Consider the following 22110-nt stretch of genomic DNA (forward strand, 5'->3'; position numbering starts at 1 on the left):
TAAAGAAAAATAACCAAAATCACTATACATATTCTTTTCTTTATTAAAAATTCTTGCTAAAATATTGTACGCATTTAGATAGCAATAAAGATAAACTTTTTTCATTAAACACGAAATCACATTTACTTCTGAAAATCACATGTACATGTATTAGGACATGAAATCGTGACATGATTTACTCCTTATCCTAACAGCCTAAATTTGTTTTACCAATGTTTAAACTGCTATTTTGCAAGTGTTCTGCTTGTTTCACTTCTTTCCATTACAGTAATTATTATCTCCAGAGTTAAAATTTGTCTCGGCTGAGTTGGATGTTCTTCCATTGTTATTAAGATACTAGGTGTTAACATTATTAGTGCTCAGTTGTAAAATCAACTGTAAAGACAATTTTGACTGGGGTTTGGAAAAATATGAAAAATCTATACATGTACATTGCATATCTAACAATTAATGAAATAAAAAGAAACAGTTATCTCATCCAGAAACAGAATCATTTACTCTGAGACAAAAGTTGACAGGTTAATTCAAAGAAGACACACAGGGATAAACTCTTTTAACAAAGTCTGTAACCCAGTCCCACCAACTTGAATAGATGACAGCTTGGTGACTGGGATGTAATTACTCTAACATAGGGAATCAAAAACAAAAACAAAAACAAAAAAAAAAACAAAACAAACATCACTAACCTTTAATGCTATCAATCAAATCCTGCCAACAATTCTCACTTGCTGATTTAATAGACGAAGACCTTATTCACCCCCACCCCACCCCACAATATGGATTAACTCTAAAGACAAACAATATTTCGCAACTACTACCTTAATTATGGCACTACAGTACTCATGGTACTAATTCAGTTCCCATAGTAATCCTATGCAAACACCATGATATTAAAAATTCATTAACTTAAAATTTCTGAGTGCTTATTATCAAATCTATATTTATCAGTATAGATGAAACCTGGATGTCAGCTTCTGTGTAGAGGAAAGAATATGATCCATGGCATTTTCTGGACCTGCATGTGTTTGAAACATGTTTTAAATTCTGCACCAAAGAGTCAGGTGCTAATTTCAGTAATGAGTGTTCCAAACTCAAGACTGTTAAAGGACTGAAATCCCATCAATAAAACAATGTCTCTATTTTTTTCATTTACAACTAGGATAAGCTCTCAAAAGGTTCTTTTTCCTAAAGAATAACTTACATTATTAACCATTCCTGGCCAGCTAAACCCATATATACTCTATTTTATGTTCACTCATTTCCAGGCTGGTTCCCATTTTTCCATAAAATTAGTACTATGTGTCCTTCAATGGCAGTTCACCAGTTCACAACATGTACATTAGCCTGGTTTACAGACTGTATCATCTGTCACTATATACAAACCTGTAGCCAGACTCCTTTTTTTTTTGTTCTTTCATGAGCGTTTTTGATCATAACAATCTTTACTTTTCAAGCGATTGTTCTTACAAATGATTACATAAAAATCATTGGTGTCCGTCTCTGTTCTTGTGATATGGTCATTCATTGAGCTGAATAATGGGTCCTACTTGTAGCTACGTTAAGGCCTGGAACCAAGTTACATGTATTCTACAGGTACTTTAGTCTGGCTTACAACAAAATATAAAACACTAAAAGCTTACTTGCAAAATTTCAGATACTGGTAGCCATTCCTTTTTTTTTTTGTACAAGTGGTCATTGGATTAAATGAAGGTCATTGGAGTTTATCCCCGTTTTTGCAATGTGGTCATTCATAGCAGTGTAAAAATGCATATTTTGCCCAGACATCTTGGTTGCTGGTCGCGTTCAGCAGGTGGTCGTTTTACTGTATATGATTTAGATACTGTACATTGGATCCCTGACTGTCAGATGCAGTACCTTAATAAACTAGTATATAATTTAGGTACTGTGCACTGGATCCCTGTCTAATGCAGTACTTTAATCAACTAGTACATGATTTAGGTACTGTACACTGGATCCGTCAGATGCAGTACTTTAATTAACTAGTACATAATTTAGATACTGTACTCTGGTTCCCTGTCAGATGAAATACTTTAATAAACTAGTACATGATTCAGGTACTGTACACTGAATCTCTGACTGTCCAATGCAGTACTTTAATAAACTAGCACATGATTTAGGTACTGTACACTGGATCAATGACTGTCCAATGCAGTATTTTAATAAACTAGTACATGATTTAGGTACTGTACACTGGATCCCTGACTGTCTGATGCAGTATTTTAATAGACTAGTACATGATTTAGGTACTGTACATTGGATCCCTGACTGTCAAATGCAGTATTTTAATAAACTATTACATGATTTAGGTACTGTACACTGGATCCCTGACTGTCTGATGCAGTATTTTAATAAACTAGTACATGATTTAGGTACTGTACACTGGATCAATGACTGTCCAATGCAGTATTTTAATAAACTAGTACATTATTTAAGTACTGTACACTGGATCCCTGACTGTCTGATGCAGTACTTTAATAAACTAGTACATGATTTAGGTACTGTACACTGGATCCCTGACTGTCTGATGCAGTGTTTTAATATACTAGTACATGATTTAGGTACTGTACACTGGATCCCTGATGCAGTATTTTAATAAACTAGTACCTGATTTAGGTACTGTACACTCAATCAATAACTGTCTGATGCAGTACTTTAATAAACTAGTACATGATTTAGGTACTGCACATTGGATCCCTGACTGTCTGATGCAGTATTTTAATAAACTAGTACATGATTTATGTACTGTACACTGAATCCCTGACTGTCAGATGCAGTACTTTAATCAACTAGTACATGATTTAGGTACTGTGGATCTTAATAGTTGCTAATATAATTGCATTACACTCTGTGCTCTAGGTTGGATGTAATGTGTATAATGCTGGTAGTTTTATCACACCCTCTACTTTCTTCTCTATCCTTTTTTTAATAAACAAATGTGTTATCTTCATCAACTGTACATTTGATGGTTTCCACTGTGCAAGCCACCATACTCCATGCAGTTTCTAATCTTCATTTTAGATCTCATGAAATCAGACCAATACTGTACTGGCATAGCGTAAAATCTAGAATGCAGTGTTCAATTGGAGTCTGGAGTGGCGCCTAGAAGTCTGGAGTGCATTAATCCAGATGAAATTACAGTGTTTTTTGTTGACATTTGCATATATATATATATATATATATATATATATATATATATATATATATATATATATATCTCTGAGCCTGTAATTATAACACTGTCACTGCAGCCCAAATTCCCAACAAAAGATCAGTACCCATCACAGGTAGAATATGCCATATTGGCATAGTGTAAAGTGGAGTGTTGGATTGGAGTCTGGAAAACAGCCTGGAGTTGGGGTGGGGTGAGGTGTATTAATTTAGACAAAATTAGTGTTTGTTTGTTGTCATTTGGATACATACATACATACATACTCACACACACACACACACACACACACATATATATATACATGCTTGAGCCTGTGATTATAATACTGTCACTTTAGCCAAAAATCAAAACAAAAGACCAAAGGGAAAGAAAGAAATACCCATCACAGGTAGAATGTTATCAACGATTCTTCACATTATTTGTCATGAAAATATACTGAATACTTTAGACAAGAATATCCTCAAAGTCATCTTTTCCATCAGTACAGAATGAAAAATCAGCAACAATAAGAATAGTTGAATAAGGTGTAAAATATTACCAAAACACTTACGTAGATTCAATGAATATTTTGAATACGTTGATGAATTCTCAGAGTAATATAACAATAATGCCAGTTTAATAATGTACTTTTGTATATGAATGAATAATTTGCATATTCTGAAATTGTGTCAGCAAATCTTAAGTAGTACAATGGGAGCAACATAATTCATATGCAACAGTACAAACATCCTAGTACAATATCAAACCAATTTAACATGCTCAGATATTAACATATGCAAATGAAAACACTGTAATTTCATCTAGATTAATACACCCCAGACTTTAGACTCCAGGCTCCACTCCAGACTCCAATGCAACACTTCACTCTAAATTTTATAATATGCCTACTGAACATGACACTATTACAGATAACAAAACAAGTTTTCTGAGAATGATAATTTCATTTTTAAATTTAGAAAGCACCAAACAGACATAGATTCCCCACTGGCAGTATCTTAACCTTAACAGTATTTACAAATACATATTAATGAAATGTTACTGGTAACAATTTTGATGCCTGATGGCAAGATCCAACCATTATACTATCAGGAAAACATGGTGCTATCAAAGTGGTCTCCAAACAGAAAGTAAACACCCTCAAGGGGATCATGGATCTGATGCTTCCTTAGAGAACAAAAGGACTTTATTTAGGCTTCCATTAAAGCTTGAATAATCTACTGTTTTAACTATTCTAGTGCAAGGATGGGCAAAAAGTCCAGCCAAGTGACTTAGTATTATCTCTTAATTTACAAAACGAATTATCTGGCTTGCATCCTGGAGGAAGTTGCCCATGCATGTTCTTGAGTTATTCATTCATTGTATACAGGAGTGGGATAATGGATAAATAAAAATAACAACTATCATGTGTAATATTTCATTATGTATGCTGTAAGGAACAACTGATCTATGTATTTATTTACTGGAGGGCTACTAGCTGCACTTAAAAGAACAAATATACTATTCTTCTATACTTGGATTTTCCAACATTTCAATGATCTTGAAGCAGTTATTTCAAGTAAAAAATTAATCTGACATCCAATTTCTTAAAAATGCAATTTATACAAAACATTGACAAATTATCCACACTGAAAGTTTGAGAGGAACCATTTTTATTTAGGACCAAATAGAAATCACAACTCTTCAGGTGAAAACCACCCCATGTATCTATGACTTCCTGTTCTGGAGAGGACATAATGCAATTTTCAAGATGGTTGCAGTGGCAGCCATAACAGATGTCAGATGGGCACTATTTTCATTTAGGTCATTTCAACCAGACCTTAAAATAAAATCTTACAGTGAAAACTCCATTTTGATATGACCATCCATTCATGAGTAGTGACAATATACTGAATGTCTGAGCAGCACAATTTTCATTTAGGGCCAACCAGACCTCATGATGAACATGTGTCAAGTTTTCACAGTAATCTTCCTAGTAGTGAAGTGATGACTAACATGTGTCAAGTTTTCACAGTAATCTTCCTAGTAGTGAAGTAACGACTAACATGTGTAAAGTTTTCACTGTAATCTTCGTAGTAGTGAAGTGATGACTAACATGTGTCAAGTTTTCACAGTAATCTTCCTAGTAGTGAAGTGATGACTAACATGTGTCAAGTTTTCACAGTAATCTTCCTAGTAGTGAAGTGATGACTAACATGTGTCAAGTTTTCACAGTAATCTTCCTAGTAGTGAAGTGATGACTAACATGTCAAGTTTTCACAGTAATCTTCCTAGTAGTGAAGTGATAACTAACATGTCAAGTTTTCACAGTTATCTTCCTAGTAGTGAAGTGATGACTAACATGTCAAGTTTTCACAGTAATCTTCCTAGTAGTGAAGTGATAACTAACATGTCAAGTTTTCACAGTTATCTTCCTAGTAGTGAAGTGATGACTAACATGTCAAGTTTTCACAGTAATCTTCCTAGTAGTGAAGTGATGACCAACATGTCAAGTTTTCACAGTAATCTTTCTATTAGTGAAGTGATGACTAACATGTGCTAATGGACAAACAAATGTCAGATGGACAATGGATGACAAATGACATATCATCCCATAATCTCTTCTGGTTTACGGCCAGTAGAGATAAAAACTGTTTGAAATACTGTTAGCTGATATGATTGTTACTGAGGTCTACGTAGGGCTTCTGAGTTTGCTTGTTCACCAAAAAGTAATGGTTCTTTCCCCTTGTTCTCTGAAAATGAAAGATGCTCTTGAAAGTGTTTCCTTAATTTCGTGGCAATATTTACACCCTCCCCAAATCTGATGTTCACAACAACAAAAAAAGCAATGTTTCGTCTCCTCAGTTTTGAAAATAATGACCCATGTTCATTAGTCTATTTGTTTATTGTAGACAAATATTTTAATAGAATAGCCATATTCATCAACCCTTGCATTTGTCAGAACATTAGTCCAATACCAAAGTAGATGTACTGCCATATATCAATATTGTTTTTAAAATCAGAAAAACCACATGAAGAAATATGCAAAGTTTAAAGATTTAAATCACCCATAACTTTGTCTTGTATATAACTGCAGAAAATTCAAATGGTGCTCACTGTCCATTCAAACAGCCTGTCACTGCTATAATGAGCTTGAAACGCTAGACATCTGATCACAACAACTGCTTTCATAATCCCTCCATTTGATATATTCTAAGTTTCACTTTCACACATTTTTTTTATTATTCAATATATATATACATGGCATGAGTGTTTGGTGCACTGTCATCCTGTTTCATTGGGGTTTTTTTTGATTTTCTTTTAAAATACTTTGTCATGTGTGATCTCTGTATTTACACAGTTGTCTTTGATAGTATAAGGAACTGAAGTTTTGTTCCGACTGAAACAAAGGAAATAAAATTTCCAAGGAATATTGTTAACAAAAGAAATACAGATGATGCTTGATTTATGCCACAGATGCACTGCTGAAGTTATCTTGTAAATAAAAACTGACACTAAAACGCTTGTCTGAGTCAATTTTTCCCTGAACTTGGGTAAGATACTGAACATCACTGTATGCAATTCACCCTTTAAAACAGCTGATATATTCTTGAATGACATGTGCACATTATAAACAAAGGTTTCCTACCCTGTCTGCTAAAGTGCGCCACTGCATAATTAAACTTCCAGTAAGTAAACAGAATGAGCAATTGACTAAAGTTGTCATTGCTTGTGATGGTACATACATACAAATGCATATATTCACATGCCTGTGTGTTGGAATAATGTTATTAGTTATCTTAGATGCAGTTTTACACAGAATTTTACATTACTGGATTGCGGATTTGGTATATAATATATACAAATCGATTAGTAGCCCTCTAGTCTGTCACAGAATGTATAAAAAATAAGGTGAACTAGTTATACATGTATAGATAAGAACATTTATTTAATCAAAGAAGCGAGAAAATTCAGCAACTCACTACTGACAGCATCACATATCAGATAAATGAAGGTAACTATGTTTATCAACCAGTTTAATTTCTTTCATGTATGTAATTGATTCAACGATATGAAACATTTATTATGTAACTGACAAGCACAAGTGTAGCAGCAACAGCTATGTCAATTTCTTATAGGTATCCACATGATTCGGGAAAGTTTTTTCACTTTATGAGCTTAAGTAATACTTTATGTGTAAGTTAAATGTTAAACATTTTGATTTAAATATAAACTAAATCATGTAATGCTAAACACAACTGTCATATTTTCAGCATATATATGAACAGAAACATACATTATGCCTATTGTGAGTTTGTCAGATATCTGTGTAAAAGGAGTGTGGTGTTGACTGCTGAGTACCATTGAATCGACTGTTCAAGAAGGCACCCATAGTAATATTTCAGTGTACGTGCAACATGCATTACCTAGGATAATATAATCATTCCAATTAAAAAAGTCACAGAACTTGTTTTACATAAGGGTTAGTATGTGAATGCGCACTAATATATCTACCTCGAAACATTCCTGAGAAAGAAAGAAAATATTAACAAAATATCTTAGTGATTATAATAAAGATACAACTGAATTACTATATATGTTATAACATTTAACTATTTGTAAGCACTAATGATGAGTGTAAATCTTGCACAAATTTTCCATATTTTTTATGACTGATTGGCCAAGGATATTAACAACACACCCTGCATCAGTCTGAAAATTTCTATCTTCTTGCACTTTTTCAAAGTTTATCCCTAGATTAGCAATGTTTTTAGTCTGTTGTAATTAGATAGCTTCTTATTTAATTATAAAGGGTTGAATGATGAGATCTATACCTTTTGGGCTAGTTAGATCTGATATTTAAAAAAATTGCCTTATCTGCTATAATGGCATCACCTTTATCGCATGGGTACAAAATGTCACACAAGGTAGAAATTTGCTTGTCTAACTATTTTGCACTGCTTCTTTCAAATTTTTGCCCATCTTTCCACTTACTACTGTGATTGAACAAATACATCAATAGATTTCCTCTGTAAGCATTTTAATAGTCAAACAGATCAACTTGCGCCATGGGTCATGAAATCAATACTTGCCAGAAGTTGGTTTCACAGGCTCCTCTGATGCAAGAGAGTGCTGCTCTAAGGGCAGATAAATCACGTTTTCACATTTGCCTATACAGTGTACAAACCTAAACACTGGCTACCATTCTACATCAAACATGAACTTAAAATATTAGCCCAACACAAGTTTAGTTACTAAAAATTACACTTGACTACTAGTTTTCAACTGTCCAGTTATATCTCTTTAAACAACGAAATGTTATTCATGATTCTGCTGAGAAATTGTAGTTTTCCCTACCAAGCAACTCCTGAAACCTGAACTTAATCTTCTGTTTACAGACCTTCCAGAAACATGGAGAATGACTCATTAAAAACTATGGTCAGCTTTTACCTATGACTGTTAAAATTCTGATATGAACAAGATGAGAAAGTACATGATGACACCTTTACTCATAACCTTTGACCTCTTGCTTATACCTTTATTTCAACAGACCCACTTTTGTCAAAACTTTTCAAAAGTATGAATTGCCGAATGTAATATTTCAGTTTTTTAAGGTATTTTTTTCTACCATTGAAATCTTTCTCAGCTAATTAGATTTTCATCTGCTTCTTGACATCTGTCAGTTCTGTACCTTGAGACATTATATTCTGTTTACATCACTATGAAAGTCAAAAAATAGTACTGCATTCAAATGTACAACTTCAGGCTACAGTCATGACATGCATTAGTGCACACATAAAATTAAGCTTTCAGAATAATTCATAAATAAGTCTGCTTTTTTAACTCCAGTGGCTACTCACTTTAGATCTGTACATGTGTTTAATGGGTCATCTAGGTGAACAAACAGTCTATTTTCTATGCTGCTAACATTCATGTTGATGCAAAATGAATTAATGATCTGATTCCTATATGAATTTGTACTGTTACACATTGGACTGTGCCCTCTACAAGGAAATGTAAAGTAACGACTGTCACAATTTACAAATTTCATTTAATAACATAGTAATCAGTCACATCTAAACTTTGTCGTCTTTGACAAATTAAATACCACAAAATATACAACAGGTGATTAAACAGAAAAACTAACCACCAGAACACATTTATGACCTTAGCATCCATTTAAATGATTATGAGATGTACAAATCATTTGTTCCAAGAAAACAAAATTGTTCTAAGAAAAAACAAATGTCTATACCTTTAGTCATATGACATAAGTAAAGGTAAAAAAATCTTCATTTTATATTGGTTACCATAAATAGTAAAATGTCCAAAATCCAAAGTTAGAAATCCTTTTTATGGTTTGACACCTTTCTTTTTATTTAGCTTTATGAGTTTCAGATCTGAGTCAATGTTGCCTCAATGCAAAGAGATATGTTGATTTAACAGTACAGTGATATATATATATATATATATATATATATATATATATATATATATATATATACTTAACAAAAATTGAATATTCAATAATATAGGTGTATAACCACTTAATAATGATTTATTTCCACTACAGATAATACTAAAATAAATTCATGTGCAAAAAACCTTCTTCTACTAAGCAGACTCACAAGGAGACCAACTTGACTCACTACCAATTTTGACAATTTCCATTTATTTTGTACCATGGCAAATTTATCAGGAAACCTTCCAATTCTTTCCATTCACTGTTCTCCTTTTCCTGAGGTTTTTACTTTATAAAATGCATTCATAATCATACAGTATAATATATGTTCCAAAATGAGAATGATTGGTCAATTCCATTTTGTCCTGCACAAATGTATGGATGAACCAGTCAACAAAATATTGAAAAAAAATTAAAACGAGAATTCCTCAATAGCAAAAGACACATATGCACCTAATGTCAAACGTGTGTAAAGTTTGAAATATTGAAATATATCTTGAGCAATTCTGGAATTTTGCTCCAGAAACAAATGTGTAAATGACGGATGGATGAATAAGAAAATGGTGAAAATATTAAAAATAATTATACTGAAAAACTGTAAACTGTGAATAGCACGAGTTAGTCACATCACTAACTAATATGTCTACTCAATTTCCTAGAGATAGCATAAATGATTTTAGAATTTATAGGAAGAAAAGCTTTGATAATGGATGGATAGACAGAAATAGGCAAAAATATTCAAAAAGCTGAAACTGAAGAATAGCAACAGGCACATCTGGACTACTAGTCTAATAAGAGTATACAGTTTCACGACTTCTTGAACACTTGTACAGTTATTCTCCAGAAATAAAAATGGAATGGATGGCTGGATGGATTGAAAGGCAGGCAGACAGACAAGACCCATTTCTATATCCTGTCCAATATTATAACATAATAAACTAAAGTATATGCTAGGCTTTATAAAATCTTATTTATCTGAAATGCCTGCCTGAAAAAACAATAGATTTTCAATTCTGACCCATGACAAACTACTTTTGGAGATATTATTTTAGGGGTCATTACTCATCATAAAATTCTGCTAACAGTTTAATGCATGAACCAGAAGGGGGAAAGGGGGTGTTCATATTTTGTGCCATTTTGTTCTTCAAAACGAGTATATTCTCAACTACCCATAGCTAGCATTAACATTTTGGTTCTCATACATTTGCACAAAGTATAAATGACTGAAACTACAAATGGCTGATCTTATCTGATCCTCATTATGTCCTCTCTGCTCTCAGAGCTATCATAATTTGTAATCAGATGCCAAAATAGTTTCTATACAGGGTATTGAAACTTGTAACTTGCATAAACTCTCAATTGCCTATGGTCTCCATTTACATATCTGTAAAAGTCCAAATCTAATTTTGGTAATCAAAAACTTCCAAAGTTTAAAAGACACTGCAAAAGGTTCATCATATCTGATGCCCATTCTAGGATCTTTGAACTTAGAGCTGTCATATTTTTTATAATCTGATACCAGGGCAGCTTCTATGCAGCATTTGAAACAAGTCCCCAGAGTATGTTCTTAATTGCCTATGGCCCCCATTTACATATCAACAGAAGTCAAGAATTTTAGCTGTCTTAGATTTCCACAAAATATAAAAGACAGATAGTACAAAACTTATCATTGTGGCCCTAGATCTGTGATCTCCACACTTTGAGATATCTATGTATGTAAGAAAATTATGGTGCTGTTTGTTGCTGTATTTGAGTTATTATCCCATTTGTGTATTTGAGTTATTATCCCATTTGTGCATTTGAGTTATTATCCCATTTGTGTGTTTGTTAAAAGTGACTACTAGGATCAAATCTGTTATAAGTTTGCCTTTTAAATTTAAGAAAAATATTTACTTACATACATAAAATAGGCAGTTATATAATGAGGTGAGGATCACTAAAAAATCTCAGAAAGTCAATCAGCTGAAAGGTGTAATATCAAAGGAAGGGAGTACAAGCTTGATCTGCAATAAATGTTACCATATGTACTTGCTTATAAGTCGAGTCAAACTGCAAACAACAAAGATCCTGATCTGTCATAGCATTATGCACCTGCAGAATCAGAGTCAATGCTGTTTGTTCTACTGATTACTCCAAGCAAAACTGCATGGAACAAGTCGGTGCATAACATGATGGCAGATCTGGGTCTGTGTAGTTTGAAGTTGGACTCCCCTTATAAGTGAGTATATATGGTAGACATGTGTATGGAAGAATGTTGTTGTTGCTGTTGTTGTTGTGGGGTTTAACGCCAATTTTCAGCACACGATAGGCTATGTATGGCGGCCAGTATTAATGGTGGAGGAAGAACCCAGGAAAACCCCAGGAAGAACCACCGACCCACAAGAAGCTACTGGCAAGCTTTCTCACATACCCACATTAGCCGAATCCTAGACTCAAACCCAAGCAGGCAGAGGTGAGATGGCAGTGATCCATAACGGAGAGCGCTTTAGACCACCCGACCACTCGGGGCCCCTGGAATAATGTAATCATGGCAACAGGTATATAAACAAGTATGTCGCTAACAAAGAGAAAGAGGAACCTTAATAAAAAATAAAATAACTAAATAAATATCTATCCAGGGTTTTGAACACACTACAGCATTTTGACAATTGCCAAAGTTTTACAATTTACTTATCAGTAAAAGTCTAGATATAATTTTGGTCCTCATAAATTTCCACAAAGTATAAAAGAATGAACTACAAAGGGTTGATCTAAATTTACCCTAATTATATGATCTCTGCACACAGAGTTATCATGATAGATGCAATCTGATAATTAATGGGACCGTTTAGGGCTATTATTGCAATCTGAGACTGGGATAGTATCACTGTTGCAATCTGACCGACAGTTTAGAGCTATCATTGTTGCAATCTGATACTGGGGCAGTTAAAAGATATCACTGCTGTAATCTGATAATGGGACAGTTTCGAGCTATCATTGCTGTAATCTGGATAGTAGGACAGTTTCTCTCCATTGTTTTGAAACAAGACACTAGAATATAGTCTGAATGCCCAACATATCAGTGAAAGTCCAGGTCTAACTTTGGTCCTCATAAAAAGTAATGCAAAGTATTAAAAAAAATCAAACTATCAATAGTTGATTGTATCTGACTCTCATTATATGATCTTTGCACTTACAGCTATTATAACTTGCAATAATTTGACAGTGAAATCATTTCTGTGCAGGATTATTTCTGAGAAACTAATGACATGACTACCCCACAGCATAAAATATCAGCTGACTTGAATGTCGGTATGCACATTTTTATTAGCTACGGTGGCACACGTCTCTGAAATCAGGCTAGCTCATCATTACCCAAGGAATATTTACTGACAAATAAAACAAGGATATACACTAAAAATGTGTCCATATATGAGTGTACCTCGAGGGGATATGAACTTAATGATACAAAAACATGTATACTTATCAACTGATGATCAGTTTATAGCAGGCTTTACAACATTAATAAAATGCACACAAGTATCTCTTAACCAACATGTTATTAAATGAAAATGATTCCCTACAGAAATTATTAATTGAACAGCTGTTATGACTAGTGGTGAATTTAAGTGCAGCACATCAGTTTATGACATACTAGAAAATGATCTAACAAAAGCATGGCTTTAAGACCAATATTTTCTTCGGACACAAAATCTCTTTCTACAAAATCAGATTCTGGGCAAGTTAATTTTCAAAATAATGACATCCTATCACATGAATACCAGGAACTTTTCATTTTTTGTACCTCCTTTTATTCATAATCTGCATAAAAATGTAGCTATTTTAAGTGACAGAATGAACTGTATTGTTTTCTTGCTGAAATGCTGAAAACATTCAAGATATCTATGCCATGTATCTAAAGATTCAGGATGTAAAATCTGATTGAAATGGTCTTATTACTAAGATACTCAATTTGGGAAAAACTAGTTTGATATCCCCCAACCTTTTTGAATATCAATTTTGTTGTTGTTGTTGTTGTTGTGGGGTTTAACGCCATTTTTCAGCACGATAGGCTATACATGGCGGCCAGTATTAATGGTGGATGAAGAACCCGGAAAACCCCGGAAAGAACCACCGACCCACGAGAAGCTACTGGCAAGCTTTCTCACATGCCCACATTGGCTGAATCTTTGACTCGAACCGCCGCAGACAGAGAAAATATCAATTTTAACATACATATTAAGATCCAAACTTTAATTTATTTAAATATAAACAAGTTTGGGATTAACATAATCCTAGCACTTTTCTATCCCGAGTCACCTGATCAGGACATAAAGCTAGTTCAACGCAGAGTCTTACTTTTTATTTGCTGGTTATAATGGCACTATTAAGACATTATTAGTTATATAACACTGATGAAATGGGAGCCAAGTGCCTTTCCCAAGGACACACAGAGGCTGATAACCCGGACTGACCTGGTTGGGTATCGAACTAATGAATCTTGGACTAATAACTGAGCCCACCTGTTGACTATATATGCACTTAGTCATATACCTAGACATGCTCCCAGGATTTGATCATATGGGGAAATTTTCTACTTTGTTATCAAGAAGGGGGAGTAGAAAAAAGGGGGAGGGGAAGGAAATGGACAGAGTTCAATTAACACTTAAATATCCATCTTTCTTCCTGATCTGCTCTCTATGGGCTCTATCAAAGCCTTTAATGACTTCATATAATCATGTGACTTGGTGTGTGGTGTAATCCTAAACTTCAAACAGATGACTTCCAGTACTCAAGGGTTGCTTTTACAATAACTTTTGCAAATATCACAGAACATACCTCTGGTCATGGAGTTGTGTTGTAGCAATCTTTACTATGACAACCAAGATTTCTGAAACTTTACTGCACATTTTGGTTTCTTTTTAGGTGGTACATCTAACTTGGTATTTGACATCAATGTTGAAATATTTTCCTTCATTTTGAGAGCAACTCCACTGCTTTCTTTATTCTCCTGTTCACTTTCCATATTCCCACCACAACTGACATGAAGTCCACTTTTCACATTCCCAACACCACTATCCTGACTTTGAAAATAATCAGTAATTTCACTTTCCGTAAACGGACCAAATTTTGCACATGCACATATGATAGGAAAGGGTATCAAACCTGGACACCGTGCTTCAGTTATTAAAAAAATTAGCAGGATTTCCAAGTATCCTTTCATACTAATATACATTTGCCAACTTTGGAATGGAAGAGGTAAGGTGATAAAAAAAATCCTTATTTCTGAATTCATTTTCAAATTTTAACTATGTTTGATTTATCATAAAAGAAATTCAATAAGTTCACTGCACACAGAATATTTTTATATTGGGGTTTTGAACTAATTTATGGGAGTTCTTGTGTATCACTGCTTTCAAGTGTGTGAATTCATAACATTTTGCATGAAATATATGACTGAGTGCCCTGGGAGCATCACTGCATATGTGTACATGCACATCCCTATACAATATACATCTAAATTACAGGCAAAGAAAACAAAAAGCCACCATGTGGACCTATTCTTTATGCTATCTATAACTTGACAGTGAGGGAAGAGCAAGTATACATGCCCAAGTATTCACCTGTTAGTCTATTGTTCACACTCCAAATCAAAGTATATGACAATGTGCCATCCAACATTGGGGCAAATAAAACATACACATGGGGAAAAAAAGAACATATAGTATCAACTTGCTCCAATGAAAATGTACAAGGAGCAAACTCACTTTCTTTAATAACTGTAGGTAAATGTAACAATATTCTTTGCTGTTATATCTTCACGATTTTTCCATGTAAACTTTTTGAAACTTTCACAAATAAATTAAAATTACTCACTCTCATGGTGGCAAATATTTCCAAAAAAGGAATTCTCTGTTTATGTAGACAATGTAAAGCTCAGGAGTAAGCATCATTGAGATTCATCAATTATTGGGCAAATAATGATAAATTTAAACCTTTCATTTCAACAGAATAACTTTCTTGGAACAATTTTGAAGAATAAGCTACTAAGTCCAACTGCCAACATCATGCAAAAAATCTAATTTAGTCAGTTCCACCATCCATGTATGAAGGTCTAACAATGTAATAATTATGTATGACTAACTCCATTTATGTGAAATGCAGGAAGAGTAATTTTGTTTTCCATGTAATGACCATCACTTAAGTCCATACTCACTAACATACCAGACTAACAACAATCTAACTTGTCGTATTAGTAGAGCTGGAAGTAATTTTTTATTTGTATGAAAATGATAACGACTTGCATGGAGTAAAGAAGGGACATAATGATGATGATGATGATGATGATGATGATGATTATGATGCTGTGGGTTTAATGCCAATTTTCAGCAAATGATACGTTATAAATGATGGCCAGTTTAGCTGGTGGATGAATAACCTGGTAAGAACCACTGGCCCATAGAAAGCTACTAGCAAGCTTTTTCACATACCTACAATGGCCTGGCTTTAGGCTTAAATCTACATGGACAGAGGTGAAATGGCAGCACTTGGTAAAACGTGATCACTTTAGACTACTCTGCCATTCAAGACCCTGATGATGATGATGATGATAATGACTTGCATGGAGTATAGAAAGGACATCACAACAAACACAACAATAACAACAACAACAATAATAATAATATAAAAAAGATTAATAATAATAACAATAATAATGCATTGGACATTATAAAATCTTGGGAGCATAGAAAATCCCTAGAATAGGGGATAATTTGACTTCACTTTTACCAGTATTTGCAAACAGAGATTTTAAGGACTTAATGAAGAAAAGATCAATCTATGAAGAAACAGGGCCCTATTCCCTCAGTGGCACATTAAGAAACTAAGATTATGTAAGAGGGGGACCCCCCAACATGATATTAGAATATTATCATTTAATTTGTTGGCAGCAAAGCAAACCCATGCTTTCTGGTGTATATAAGACTAGCTAGCATCTGCATAGAGGAATGAGATAAATTGAACAGAAGCTAAATAAAGGTAATAATACATGTGCTGTGGCAAGATTACAGAATTTCAAACATAAAACAATATGAACTAAAAATCACCACTCCCTCTTTTGTTTGGTCTTGCCTGCAGGCAATTATCTTACAAATCTGAACTTGCCCAAGCCAAATTCAAACTTGCCCTGGGAACTGGGCAAGTAGATTTGTCCAGCCCGGCCTCCACTACAAGATTGTTATTCCTGATTATAATCATGCAAATGGAATAACTGTATAGCTCACTTGTAAAGTAGTTGGGATGTAACAGGAAAGATCAAGGCTAAATCTGCTGGTTACAAGCTCCAGATGACTGTATAGTTCCCTTACAAAGAAGCTGGCACTTGACAATGAAGCATATACAATATCAGTTTGGTACATATTTCATCATGACTTTAAATACTTGTGGTCTAGTTTACCCATGAACAAAATTAAAACTGGTACCCATGAATTTAAAGTGATTCATGGTAGTTTGCTTGCAAACTAGCTGGCACCTGACATACCAGATGAAGATTATAGCTGTTAGTCACAAGTCAAGACTTACCATACAATTTGCCTGCAAAGCAATTGGCACTTGACATGACACATGGCCTGGATCTGCCAGTTATAACCCACAGACAAAATGTATAGCTCATGTGTAAATTAGCTGACAGTACAGAAGGTTTGTTCTGCCAGTTAAAATATATAAACTGTACAAGTTTACTTGCAAAACAGTTGTTTGCTTGTGAGCTTGAAGGCACCTGACAGGACAGAAGATTAAATATATTAGTTACAAGTTAAAAACTAACTGTACAGTTCACTTATGATCACTTGACAGAAAGTCATACTTGTTGTTTACAAGTTACAGACAGAGGTGTAATTTGCCAGGAGAGCTGGCACTTGACTGGACTGACAGCTGGATTTGTTGGTTACAAGCCACAAATTGTATAGTTTAATCACAAAGTAGCAGGCACATGACAGAAAAGAAGAATGTTAGATCTGCCCGATACTGTACAGTTCACTTGCAAAGCAGCTTGCACTTATGAACTGTTGGTTACAACCTACTACCTAAAAATACTGCATAAGCTTATATTTCTGGAAACCAAGCAAAGCAAAGATTATACATTCAAACAACACTCAGAAAAGTTATGCACAAAACATATGCTTTCCACACACAGGTATTAGAGATGATATGACTTACTCTTCGGGCTCTCTCAACCTCCCCACATGGCAGTCTCTTGTTAAAATCAATTCCTGTCAGTGGTGTCCCTGTAGGGGGCAGTAAAATAGAGGCATCCATAGTCAGGTACTCTACATTCAAAGGACGGTTCTGGAAAAGAGTTGTCATACTAGTAGATATTAAAATGTCCTCAGATAACACCCAAGCCAAAAAGATAAAATTAAGAACAGAAGAAATTTAAATTTCTAAGTAATTAGGTGTCCAAATCCCATTAAGACCTTATGAAATACAACATCTAAAAGAAATGTCACAAAATATCTTTTTCTAATCTTACATATATACAATGAGGATCTTAACCTAACATTAAGAATCAGTATCAGTTGTTGATCTATTTGTAAAAAAAAAAGGTTAAAATTTTATTACACATCTCCACCCCTACTGCCAACTGAATTATTTCTCATTTTCTACTAATGAAATGAAAAATGAATCAACATACAACTATTCTTACTAAATCTTTAATTTAGCTACAATTTAGAACATTCAATAACTTAATGGGCAACAAATGAATGTCATCATTTCCTGTGAAATATTACAAAAAAATACAAAATATATTGACTCTTCTAGCCTAATTCAATTTCAAGTTTGAAAAAATTGAATCACAGTCAATGGAATATATTGCAACTATAAATGTTCTGTCAAGAATTGATTAATACATGACTGCAGACTTTTTTCATCTGTGGTAAATATAGATAAACAGTGCAGACTGGGCTAATGGTGTAGGGGAGATAACTCTACAAATACACATCATTATGAAAAAAATTGATGGGATGCAAATTTCTTACTATGAATAACAATAATGAAAAATCACTTTCTACTGCAGCTGAATCTTAAAACCTACTTTTACGATGCCATACTTTAACAAAGCATATATATGATGAAAAACATTATGAAAACACTCTAAGATACTGATATCTAATGCAGAATACAACATAATGTTACGAAACAGTTTAGAAATATGTTTAATTTATTCAATATTTTTTTAACTGTATATTACAGCAATGATTAAACACAGGTAGGGGTAAATGAATATAATACCAATGACAGAATGCCATCATTAAGAAGTTGTGGACAAGAAAAAGTTTCACTTACTGTCATTTCCCGATACTCATCTTCAAACATGTCCAAGAAAATTTCTTCACTCTGGAGGGAGGACAAAAAAAATAATTAAAATTTTCCACAATACGAGTAATTAACATGAATAACTTGTATCTTACTTTCATGTGAAATATTCTAGAGTGCATATTCACTTGCAATATAGGTATTGGTCCGTTCATTTCTTGTTCTTGTGGAATTATCTGACAAGCATCCAAAATACACAATGAATGCACACTTTATCCTGTGAACAAGGCCCTAAATAGCTTTTTTAACAAAAAAGTCAAACACATAGGGCTTCATTTTAATGTTAAAATTATACCAAGCATGACATACCGGGAAAATGGAAAAGTATGTGCTATTTTCTGATATGTAAAACCTAATCAATTTTTCCAGAATATTAAGAGAGACTTTGGTAACATGTCATGTTTAAAGTTTTCAAAGCAAGAACTGAACAAAACAAAAAGACTGGTGAGAGATCTGCTCATGTAAATATATCCTTGTCTCTTCTGCATCCCACTATAAAGATGAGAATAATTTTTAAGTTTCAGAGCTCTTCTGAAATTAGAGTACATGTACAATGTTTGGTCAGCATGTGTATATTCTGACGACAACCCTAACATGGTTTCACATTAATTTGCAGAAAACTCCAAGAGTAGTTGCATTCCTGATTTCTGTCACATACTGTATCTAGCTGTAAGTTGTGGCAGCACACAGATTTGTCACATTTTTAGATGATGACTATAATATTGACAAAATCATACAATGTTCCAAAAACAAACAAGATGTGTTCACAAGATTTTGTCTTGTACTTCAATCAGCTGCTGGACAAAATTGGCCATAACTCTTATGAAAATTGTGAAAGCAAACTGATTTGTTATATAATGTACATCTTCAGATGAGGACCACAATGTGCAAAGTTTGATTAACATCCAGTGAAAACTGTGAGACTAATTGTTTTCACAACATTCAGTCATACACTACAGCCATCCCCAAGAATAACAAGATTCCCTTAAAGGGATTGACAATCTACTGGGCAAAATTAATCTCCAGGAATACAAGACAAGACTGGGGCCCCCGAGTGGCCGAGTGGTCTAAAGCGCAATCCATTATGGATCACTGCCATCTCACCTCTGTCTGCGTGGGTTCGAGTCTAGGATTCAGTCAATGTGGGTATGTGAGAAAGCTTGCCAGTAGCTTCTCGTGGGTCGGTGGTTCTTCCCTGGATTTTCCTGGGTTCTTCCTCCACCATTAATACTGGCTGCCATGCATAGCCTATCGTGTGCTGAAAAATGGTGTTAAACCCCACAACAACAACAAGATAAGACCATTTCTTCCATTTAACTGTTGCATGTTGAAACCATCTCTGATATTCTTCAGCAAAAACAAGATTTTAAAATTAGCTACTCTGTTGGACAAATTAGATGTCAGATCGGTACCATTTTCATTCAGGGCATAGCAGATATCATCAGAAGCATTTTGATTAAAAAAACCATGTCATAATGATCATCCATTCACAGGGAATAATGAAAACAAGATTTTCATAACAGCCATCATGGCAGCCATATGGGATGTACAAATGGCACCATTTTCATTTAGAAAAGGAACAATTAGCTATCATAAGTGTGGGTGTGTGTGATTTGGATTTTTAACGTAGCTTTAACAATTTTTCAATCATATCACTACAATGTCTGCAGTGTGGCAGTTTATAGTGATGTCTAGCATTGGGACATCATGCCACAGACATGTAGCATGATGTCCCACCCAGTTACATTATCCTGACACCAGGCTGACCAATCCTAACACTAACCTCTTAATACTGAGTGCCTCTGTAGTGGCCATATTGGACCCCAAATAACATCATTTTTATTTAGGACTAATTGGACATCATGTCTTTTAGTGGAAATCTCTATCCTGATATGACCATCCGTTCATGAGGAGTACTGATAACAAGAATGTCAATGGCTGCTGTTGTAGCCAATTTGGATATCAAATTTGGATATCAAATTGGTACCATTTTCATTTAGGATGATCAAAATATCATAAGAAGTCATTTAGTGAAAACCTCTTGTTCGATATGACCATTCAGCAATAACAAGATCTGTAAGATGGCTGACATGGTGGCCATATTTAATGTCAGATCGGCACCATTTTCATTTCCAACCAACTAAAAGCCATAAGAAGTCATTGAGTGAAAACCCCATATTGCCATGACTGTCCATTTAGAAGGAAAAGCAATAAAGGATTTTCAAGATGTGTGAACAGCACCATTTCCATCTGGGACCAACTAGAGCATGGGATGATAAAATAAGATAGGAATTCTTTATTTCAGACTACATCTAAATTAAAATATAGATATAAAGTAAAAACATTGTAAATATAAAAGAACTTATATATCATACGTACAAGTATACAGATACATCGACACAATTAACTGCACCCTGCATTGTCAAGAATGAAATTAAGCAGATATGTGTACAACATTTCATGACAATCTTGCAAGTAGCTGAGCAGAAGTAGCAATAACAAACTTGTGTTAATCGACATCTTGATGTAAGATGATAAACAACAGATCATCCCATATGCTCTTCTGGTGGTCTTTGACCAGTAGAGCTAAAGAGCACGAACTGTAACAAAAATCAGTGATGTTGGCATGCACATCTTCAGGTGATTATTACAATATGCACCAATTTTCACTGCAGTCCATCCAAACTATGGGACAAGATGTGTTCACAAGATTCTGTTATACACTGCATTCAGCTGTGAAGAAGTTGGACATGAATAAAAATTTTGGAGGACAGTAATTAGTTCAAATGTGCATCTTCAAATGATGCCCATAACATTCCCATGTTACACAGCAATTCAATGAAAACTCTGAGACCATTCAAAAGATTCTGCCATGGACTATATCCAGCTGCAAGTGAAAAACAAGTCTTACAAAATCCAAAGGAACAGTGACTTGTCTACATGCATATCTTTTACTAAATGACATGGCAATCCATCAAAAACTGTAGGGCTCACTGCATTCACAAGACTGTGATGGACTGACATACATACATACATACATTAGGAATTTTATGGTACCTATCTCTACAAGGGCATGCAAAAAAGGATGTTACAACATGCACACAGAGAAATCTCATGAATTTTCACT

General features: G+C 34.2%; 1 protein-coding gene across 3 annotated transcripts in view; it reads right to left on the minus strand.

Moving 5' to 3' along the window:
• LOC149802553 (protein CLEC16A-like) overlaps positions 1-22110 on the minus strand; it is a 175278-nt gene that overhangs the window by 76077 nt on the left and 77091 nt on the right. For all 3 annotated transcript variants that reach the window (XM_089951800.1, XM_089951799.1, XM_089951801.1), the window contains exons 17-18: positions 18954-19004; positions 17826-17954 (exon numbers count right to left, since the gene is read on the minus strand). In XM_089951800.1, coding sequence (XP_089807926.1) covers positions 17826-17954; positions 18954-19004 — 180 coding nt within the window. The remainder of the gene's footprint in view (positions 1-17825; positions 17955-18953; positions 19005-22110) is intronic.

Source organism: Sinohyriopsis cumingii, chromosome 3 (assembly GCF_028554795.1).
Source record: "Sinohyriopsis cumingii isolate HCF-2022 chromosome 3, ASM2855479v2, whole genome shotgun sequence".
NCBI lineage: Eukaryota > Metazoa > Mollusca > Bivalvia > Unionida > Unionidae > Sinohyriopsis > Sinohyriopsis cumingii.